The following is a 9,770-nucleotide window of genomic DNA, read 5'->3' as shown; positions in this document are numbered from 1 at the left end:
CCGCTTTATTCCCCAGGACGGTTGGGGCTGCTCCCTGCAGGCCCCCCAGCCCCAGTCAGTACAGGGCCTTGGAGCTGACGTCCAGGTAACCCCCAGGGGCCGGATAGGGTAGGGGGAAGGGTCCCCCCTGGAGAAAGTGGGGAGGGAAGGGGCCCGGGGGGTGGGCTGGGGGGTAGGAGGGTCCGGCGCTCCCCCCTCCTCCAGCAGGCAACTCCAGGAAGGATGCGGCGTAAGAGGCCGGGCGGCGGGACAGGAGGGGCGCGGGGGCCGGGGCGGCATCCGACGACTCCGAGAAGGCAGTGGTCCTGAGGAAGAAAGGGACCCAGCTGTCCTGCCCCTTCCCCTAGCCGAGGCCATGTGGGAACTGAGGTGGGAAAAAGCCCAGCTGTCCCACCCTTACCCCTAGCCGAGGCCATCCCCTGAGTCTCACCTGGCGGGAAGGCTGCCGGGAGCCCCGTGGAAGGCGGCCGGGTGCAGGACGTAGGCCTCGGCGCTGGGACCCCCGCAAGTGGGTTGGGGGTCTGCCGAGGAGGACGGGGGCGGCTCGGGCAGGTCTCCGCTCAGAGTCGAGTCACAGGGCCCGCTGGGGCCTGCTGGGCGGCGGGGAAAGAGGGATGGCTCACAAGGGAAGCCAATCAAGTCACTGTTCTCCACCTTTCCCCATCCTAGCAGGGGCTCCCGACACCAAAATCCTCACCTCCTGCGCCTCAGAAGCCCAGATAATGGTGACTTTTAGTGATGACGATGATGATAAAGCACTGTGTGCCGAGCACTCATAATAATTCTTGTTAAGCACTTACTATGTGTCAAGCACTGCGGTAGGGACAAGATAATCGGGTTGGATGCAGTCCCTTTCCCTCATGAAGCTCACGGGGTTGGGGGAGAGAGAACGGGTAGCCAATTCCCATTTTACGGATGAGGAAACGGAGGCTCAGGGAAGGTAAGTGGCCCACTGTTGGGTAGGGACCGTCTCTATATGTTGCCAACTTGTACTTCCCAAGCGCTTAGTACAGTGCTCTGCACACAATAAGCGCTCAATAAATACGATTGATTGATTGACTTACCCAAGCTCCCACAGCAGACGAGTGGCGGAGCCGGGATTAGAACCCAGCTTTCCCAGCTCCCAGGCCCGGGCTTTCCACCCAGCTGCCAGGTGGCTCGGGAATGACGATGGTGATGATGACGGTATTTGTTAAGTGCTTACTATGTGCAAAGCGCTCTTCTAAGCGCTGGGGCGGGGGGATACAAGGTGATCCGGTTGTCCCACGGGGGGCTCACAGTCTCCACCCCCATTTTACAGATGAGGGAACTGAGGCCCAGAGAAGTGACTTGCCCAAAGTCACCCAGCTGACAGTTGGAGGGGCCGAGATTTGAACCCATGACCTCAGACTCTAAAGCGCGGGCTCTTTCCACTGAGCCGCGCTGCTCGCACTCACCCCCAGCGTAGGTGTCCGTCAGGGCCGGCTCCGGCCCCCTCAGCCTCCGCTTTACCCGGGCATCTCTCTCCCTGGGGAAGAAGGCAAACAGGTTCCCAGCCTCGGGACCGCTCTCACGCCCCTGTCCAGTCCCCAGCCCTCGCCCACATAATAATAATAATGGCATTTATTAAGCGCTTACTACGTGCAAAGCACTGTTCTAAGCGCTGGGGAGGTTACAAGGTGATTGGATTGTCCCACGGGCAGCTCACATCTCCCTCCCTTCCCCAAGTTCAGGCTCCTTTCACCTCCCAGCTCCTGCCCACGGACCCTGCTGCCTTCAGTGCTTAGAACAGTGCTTTTGCACATAGTAAGCGCTTAACAAATACCATCATTATTATTATTATTATTATTCCCGGCGGAGTAGCCGGGTGAGCGGGCCCTGGCTCTCCCACCTCTTACAGTTCCTTCCGTTCTCCCGGAAGCCCTTGGCGAAGGGATTGGCTGCGATCTTCAGTTGTGTGATCTGCGGGAGAAGGGGGAAGAAAATAAAGACAGTGACCCCTGGTTTATCCCTTTCTGCCCACAGATGGACTGCACGATGACCCCTGATAAATTCAGGCTGGCACAAGGGCAACAGAGGCTTCCCGCTGGGGTAAAAGTGGGGAGGGGCAAGGGGAAGACAGGGAGAGACCACCCCAGGGCCGGAGACCCTCACCCGGGGGTTCTGGTAGGCCGTCACAGAGATGAACTCCGTCTCGGGGAAGCGGAAAGAGGAGACCCCACCCCAGTGTCGGCTGCAGAGTTGGGCCGCCCGGACCAGGTGCAGGCGCGGCTGGTACTTGTGCATCGAGTGAAGGATCAGCTGTGGGGAGCAGATTCATTTTGGGGGGGTGAGATCGGACTCCCCAGCCCTTCGGACCACCGCCCCCCGGCTCCTGCGCTTCCCCCGGCAAACCTCCCCCAGACCTGGGCCTCACACCCTCTCTTACTGCAGCCCCACTCCTGGGGCGCTTGACACTTTCCTAGCATCGCTTTCATCGCTTCTCTGGGCCTCAGTTCCCTCATCTGTAAAAATGGGGATGAAGACTGGGAGCCACCCGTGGGGCTGATCATCTGGTCACCTCCCCAGCGCTTAGAACAGTGATTGGCACATAGTAAGTGCTTAATAAATGCCATCATTATTATTATTATTACTGGTGGCCCCAGGCCTTTACACTTTCCTAGCATCATTTTCATCACCACCAGATTTTAGTCCCAGAGCCCCTGGCGTCCCCCTTTCTTCACAGTCCAGCCCCCAAGGTCACTGAACTTCCCCCACACGTTGAGGTTCCCTAACGCCCTTTCCCTCGTGGGCTCCCGGACCTTCCAAAAAATCCGACCGTCTTCCCCTCCCACCAGCACGGCTCCGCCCGGCCCTAAGCCCGGGCTTTGGAGTCAGAGGTCATCGGTTCAAATCCCCACTTCGCCACTTGTCAGCTGTGTGACATGGGGCAAGTCATTTTGCTCCTCCGGGCCTCAGTTCCCTCATCCGTAAAAATGGGGATGAAGACTGGGAGCCCCCACCATGGGACAACCTGATCACCTGGTCACCTTCCCAGCGCTTAGAACCGTGCTTGGCACATAGTAAGCGCTTAATAAATGCCATCATTATTATTATTACTGGTGGCCCCCAGACCTTTACACTTTCTTTCCTAGCATCATTTTCATCACCACCTGATTTTAGTCCCAGAGCCCCCGGCGTCCCCCTTTCTCCACAGTCCAGCCCCCAAGGTCACTGAACTTCCCCCACACGTTGAGGTTCCCTAATGCCCTTTCCCTCGTGGGCTCCCGGACCTTCCAACGAATCCGACCGTCTTCCCCTCCCACCAGCACGGCTCCGCCTGGCCCTAAGCCCGGGCTTTGGAATCAGAGGTCACAGGTTCAAATCCTGACTCTGCCACTTGTCAGCTGTGTGACTTGGGGCAAGTCACTTCACTTCTCCGGGCCTCAGTTCCCTCATCTGTAAAAATGGGGATGAAGACTGGGAGCCCCCCCCCAGCGTGGGACAACCTGATCATCTGGTCACCTTCCCAGCGCTTAGAACTGTGTTTGGCACATAGTAAGCGCTTAATAAATGCCATCATTATTATTATTACTGGTGGCCCCCAGACCTTTACACTTTCTCTCCTAGCATCATTTTCATCACCACCGGATTTTAGTCCCAGAGCCCCCGACGTCCCCCATTCTCCACAGTCCAGCCCCCAGGGTCACTGAACTCCCCCCTTGCATCGAGTTTCCCTAACGCCCTTTCCCTCGTGGGCTCCCGGACCTTCCAACGAACCCATCTTCCCCTCCCACCAGCACGGCTCCGCCCGGCCCTAAGCCCGGGCTTTGGAGTCAAAAGTCACGGGTTCGAATCCCAGCTCTGCCACTTGTCAGCTTGTGACTTTAGGCAAGTCACTTCACTTCTCCGGGCCTCAGTTCCCTCATCTGCAAAAATGGGGATTAAGCCTGAGCCCCCCATGGGACAACCTGATCCCAAGCGCTTAGTACAAGTCCAGTGCTCTGCACACAGTAAGCGCTCAATAAATACGATTGATGATGATGATGATGATGACCTTGTAACCTCCCCAGCACTTAGAACAGTGCTTTGCACACAGTAAGCACTTAGTACAAGTCCAGTGCTCTGCACACAGTAAGCGCTCAATAAATACGATTGATGATGATGATGATCACCTTGTAACCTCCCCAGCACTTCGAACAGTGCTTTGCACATAGCAAGCGCTTAGTACAAGTCCAGTGCTCTGCACACAGTAAGCGCTCAATAAATACGATTGATGATGATCACCTTGTAACCTCCCCAGCACTTAGAACAGTGCTTTGCACATAGCAAGCGCTTAGTACAAGTCCAGTGCTCTGCACACAGTAAGCGCTCAATAAATACGATTGATGATGATGATGATCAATCAATCAATCAATCAATCGTATTTATTGAGCGCTTACTATGTGCAGAGCACTGTACTAAGCGCTTGGGAAGTACAAATTGGCAACACATAGAGACAGTCCCTACCCAACAGTGGGCTCACAGTCTAAAAGGGGGAGGCAGAGAACAGAACCAAACGTACCAACAAAATAAAATAAATAGGATAGAAATGTACAAGCAAAATAAATAAATAAATAGAGTAATAAATATGTACAACCATCACCTTGTAACCTCCCCAGCACTTCGAACAGTGCTTTGCACATAGTAAGCGCTTAATAAATGCCATCATCATCCGTAAAAATGGGGATGAAGACTGTGAGCGGACAACCTGATCGCCTGGTCACCTCCCCAGCGCTTAGACCAGTGTTTGGCACATAGGAAGCGCTTAATAAATGCCATCCTTATTATTATTATTATTATCACTGGCGGCCCCCGCCCCTCCAGCCGGCCCCCCTCACGTGTCCGTGGGGGTCCAGCGTGTTGTTGGTGAGCTTGACGCGGTGGAAGGACACGGGCTGCCGCATCCAGTGGGCGCCGGTGGCCGGAGAGTCGGGGTGGATGTACACGCGGTCGGGCAGCCGTGGCTCGGCCTTGCCGCTGGGCTCCCAGTGGTGGCCCTGCCAGCGGTAGCGAGCCCCATCCACCGCAGCCACGTCCAGCAGGAACAGGTAGCGGGCCTCCGGGTCCAGCCCGGTCACCGCCACGCGGCACGCCGGGAACATCCGCCTGGAAATGGGAAGAGGGGTGCTGGAGCCGGGCCGGCGTCCCGGAGAAGGCCCGAAGTGTCCCTGCTGAGAAGGACCTTCTAGACTGTAAGCCCACTGTTGGGTAGGGACCGTCTCTCTATGTTGCCAATTTGTACTTCCCAAGCGCCTCGTACGGTGCTCTGCACACAGTAAGCGCTCAATAAATACGATTGATGATGATGACCTGGGCTCTAATAGAGGAGCAGCGTGGCTCGGTGGAAAGAGCCCGGGCTTGGGAGTCGGAGGTCGTGGCTTCAAATCCCGGCTCCGCCAACTGTCAGCCGGGTGACTTTGGGCGAGTCACTTCTCTGGGCCTCAGTCCCCTCATCTGTAAAATGGGGATGAGGATGGGGAGACTGGGAGCCCACTGTTGGGTAGGGACTGTCTCTATATGTTGCCAATTTGTACTTCCCAAGCGCTTTGTACAGTGCTCTGCACATAGTAAGCGCTCAATAAATACAATTGATGATGATGATGATGAAGCCTGTGAGCCACCCCGTGGGACACCCCCCGATCACCTTGTATCCTCCCCAGCGCTAAGGACAGTGCTTTGCACATAGTAAGCGCTTAATTGTACTTCCCAAGCGCTTAGTACAGTGCTCTGCACACAGTAAGTGCTCAATAAATACGACTGATGGTGATGAAGGACCTGGGCTCTAACAGAGAAGCAGCGTGGCTCGGTGGAAAGAGCCCGGGCTTGGGAGTCGGAGGTCGTGGCTTCAAATCCCGGCTCCGCCAACTGTCAGCCGGGTGACTTTGGGCGAGTCACTTCTCTGGGCCTCAGTCCCCTCATCTGTAAAATGGGGATGAGGATGGGGAGGCTGGGAGCCCACTGTTGGGTAGGGACTGTCTCTATATGTTGCCAATTTGTACTTCCCAAGCGCTTTGTACAGTGCTCTGCACATAGTAAGCGCTCAATAAATACGATTGATGATGATGATGATGAAGCCTGTGAGCCACCCCGTGGGACACCCCCCGATCACCTTGTATCCTCCCCAGCGCTAAGGACAGTGCTTTGCACATAGTAAGCGCTTAATTGTACTTCCCAAGCGCTTAGTACAGTGCTCTGCACACAGTAAGTGCTCAATAAATACGACTGATGGTGATGAAGGACCTGGGCTCTAACAGAGAAGCAGCGTGGCTCGGTGGAAAGAGCCCGGGCTTGGGAGTCGGAGGTCGTGGCCTCAAATCCCGGCTCCGCCAATTGTCAGCCGGGTGACTTTGGGCGAGTCACTTCTCTGGGCCTCAGTCCCCTCATCTGTAAAATGGGGATGAGGATGGGGAGACTGGGAGCCCACTGGTGGGTAGGGACTGTCTCTGTATGTTGCCAATTTGTACTTCCCAAGCGCTTAGTTCAGTGCTCTGCACATAGTAAGCGCTCAATAAATACGATTGATGATGATGATGATGATGATGATGAAGCCTGTGAGCCCCCCCCGTGGGACCCCCCCCCCGATCACCTTGTATCCTCCCCAGCGCTAAGAACAGTGCTTTGCACATAGTAAGCGCTTAATTGTACTTCCCTAGCGCTTAGTACAGTGCTCTGCACACAGTAAGCGCTCAATAAATACGACTGATGGTGATGAAGGACCTGGGCTCTAATAGAGAAGCAGCGTGGCTCGGTGGAAAGAGCCCCGGCTTGGGAGTTGGAGGTCGTGGCTTCAAATCCCGGCTCCTCCAACTGTCAGCCAGGTGACTTTGGGCGAGTCACTTCTCTGGGCCTCAGTCCCCTCAGCTGTAAAATGGGGATGAGGATGGGGAGACTGGGAGCCCACTGTTGGGTAGGGACTGTTTCTGTATGTTGCCAATTTGTACTTCCCAAGCGCTTAGTACAGTGCTCTGCACATAGTAAGCGCTCAATAAATACGATTGATGATGATGATGATGATGATGATGATGAAGCCTGTGAGCCCCACCGTGGGACCGCCCCCCGATCACCTTGTATCCTCCCCAGCGCTAAGAACAGTGCTTTGCACATAGTAAGCGCTTAATTGTACTTCCCAAGCGCTTAGTACAGTGCTCTGCACACAGTAAGCGCTCAATAAATACGATTGGTGATGATGATGATAAATACCATTATTATTATTATTACTAATAATAATAATCCCATCTCCACCACATGCTTGCTGCGGGGACAAGTCACTTCACTTCTCTTGGCCTCAATTCCCTCATCTGTAAAATTCATTCATTTCATCGTATTTATTGAGCGCTTACTGTGTGCGGAGCACTGTACTAAGCACTTGGGAAGTACAAGTCGACGACATATAAAGATGGTTCTGACCCAACAACGGGCTCACAGTCTAGAAGGGGGACTACTACGTGCCTGCTGTGGGACCTTGGACAATTCAATTCACTTCCCTGGGCCTCAGTTCCCTCGTCTGTAAAAGTCATTCATTCTATCGTATTTATTGAGCACTTACTGTGTGCAGAGCACTGGACTAAGCGCTTGGGAAGGACAAATCGGCAACACATAGAGACGGTCCCTACCCAACGACGGGTTCACAGTCTAGAAGGGGGAAAAGGGGGATTAAGCCTGGAAGCCACATGCGGGACATGGACTGCGTCCAACCTGATTAGCTTATATCTACCCCGGCGCTTAGAACAGTGCCTGGTACATAGTAAGTGCTTAACAAATAATAATAATGATAGCATTTATTAAGCGCTTACTATGTGCAAATCACTGTTCTAAGCACTGGGGAGGTTACTAGGTGATCAGGTTGTCCCACGGGGGGCTCAAAGTCTTAATCCCCATTTTACAGACGAGGGAACTGAGTCCCAGAGAAGTTAAGTGAGTTGCCTAAAGTCACACAGCTGACAATTGGTGGAGCCGGGATTTGAACCCCTGACCTCTGACTCCAAAGCCCGGGCTCTTTCTTCTTATTATTATTAAATGGCTTTTTTTTAAAAAAAAAAGAGGGTCTTGGGGGAGGGACGAGGCCAGAGGCCGGGGGAGGCCAGGCCTGGCCTGTAGCCGGCTACTTAGAGAAGCAGCGTGGCTCAGTGGAAAGAGCCCGGGCTTTGGAGTCAGAGGTCATGGGTTCAAATCCCAGCTCCTCCACGTGTCTGCTGTGTGACCTTGGGCAAGTCACTTCACTTCCCTGCGCCTCAGTTACCTCATCCGTAAAATGGGGATTAAGACTGTGAGCCCCACGTGGGACAACCTGATCACCTTGCATCCCCCCCAGCGCTTAGAACAGTGCTTTGCACATAGTAAGCGCTTAACAAATGCCATCATTATTATTATTATTATTAGGAGGCACCGGGAGTGGGAGCCCAGGGCTGGGCACTGAGTGAGGGGCTTGGTTTCTGGAGGGAGGCTCCTCCATCCCTATTTGTTGGGCAGGGGGGTCCCGGGGGCCTGAAATTCTTCCTCCTCGCCCTGCAGGATCAGCGGCTTTCTGTCCCCGAGTCTGTCTGAAGCCAATCTGCCCAAATCCACAAACCAGCAATTGCCAATGGCAAAGAAGTATCAACGTCCGCGCTTTCCGGTTCAGCTGGAGAGCTTTTGGGAAACGAGAGGGGGCTGAGGGAAGAAAATGGGGTCCCTAGAGCCTGCAGGGTGAGAAACTCCTGCTCTTGGTGGAGGGGAGAGTGGTCTTGGGAAGGGAGTGTACTTCCCAAGCGCTTAGTGCAGTGCTCAGCACACAGTAAGCGCTCAATAAATACCATTGAGTGAGTGACTGGCTCACTGGGCCCCAGCCCCATCCGACCTTGTACTTCCCAAGCGCTTAGTACAGTGCTCTGCACATAGTAAGCGCTCAATAAATACGATTGATGATGATGATGACCTTCCCCAAGCCCTTGGGTTGTCGCTTCCTGGCAAAACCATTCGACTAACTTACTGGCTCAACTCTGAACCAGGGCCTTCCCGCCTCCGGAAAGCTACCGGGTTTCAGGCGGCTCCTGCTCCCGTCTCCCGCCCGTCTCACCTCCCGGCCTTGGTGATGATCATCTCTGTTCCCACGGAGCTGAACTCCTTCCACAGCTCCCGGTTTTCCAGACTCACGCTGACACCCGGGAGAAGGCGAGGGGCTTCCGGGCCTGGGGCCGGGGAAGGGGTCTCTCCTCCGAAAGAGGCGGGCAGCGGGGCCAGCGACGGAGGGGCAGCCAGGGGCCGGGGACTAGGCTCCAATCCGGGAAGGAAGCAGTCGAACTTGGGTGGGTCCAGGTCTAGGGGAGCGGGGAGACGGGACGGGAGACAGACAGACAGATGGAGAGAGGAAAAATCAGACGCTCCCACTTGCTTCCCCGGCTCCTCGACGGTCCATCCAGGCCTCCGCGCTCCATCCTGGACCGCGTCCCCCTAGGCCGCTCTCACCTGGGAAGTGGTACCCTTCTGCAGACCCCGGGATGAAGCTGGGGTTGCCCACAGGCTGGGGGGGGCCGGAGTCTGTAGCCGGCCCCGAGCGGGGAGTAGAGCTCCCGGGGGTGATACATGGGCCTGGTCCTGCCTCGTCTGCTCTCCGTGGCCCCTGGAAGATGCCACTTTTATAGCCCCGCAGCTCAACTCCATATGGCCCGGGGTCGCAGCTCCTCCCCCTCTGTGCCCCTCAGGGCGGCGGGATCTGTCGAGTGGGAGAGAGAGGGAGGAATGAGAGATTGGGGGGGTCCCGCACCTGAAACTCTGATGGGGGGCACCGGAGG

At 55.5% G+C, this 9,770-nt stretch overlaps 1 protein-coding gene across 1 annotated transcript; it reads right to left on the bottom strand.

Annotated features, from left to right (window-relative positions):
* Positions 1-55: 55 nt before the first annotated feature.
* TBX6 (T-box transcription factor 6) lies at positions 56-9,770 on the bottom strand. The gene is given in 9 exon segments (XM_038763561.1): positions 56-305; positions 431-590; positions 1,437-1,507; positions 1,871-1,941; positions 2,134-2,280; positions 4,839-5,106; positions 9,056-9,296; positions 9,445-9,511; positions 9,513-9,770. Coding segments are annotated over 9 exon segments (1,326 nt in total). The 5' UTR covers positions 9,564-9,770.

Source organism: Tachyglossus aculeatus, chromosome 21 (assembly GCF_015852505.1).
Source record: "Tachyglossus aculeatus isolate mTacAcu1 chromosome 21, mTacAcu1.pri, whole genome shotgun sequence".
NCBI classification, from domain to species: domain Eukaryota; kingdom Metazoa; phylum Chordata; class Mammalia; order Monotremata; family Tachyglossidae; genus Tachyglossus; species Tachyglossus aculeatus.
This window is presented reverse-complemented; position numbering and strand designations above follow the sequence as displayed.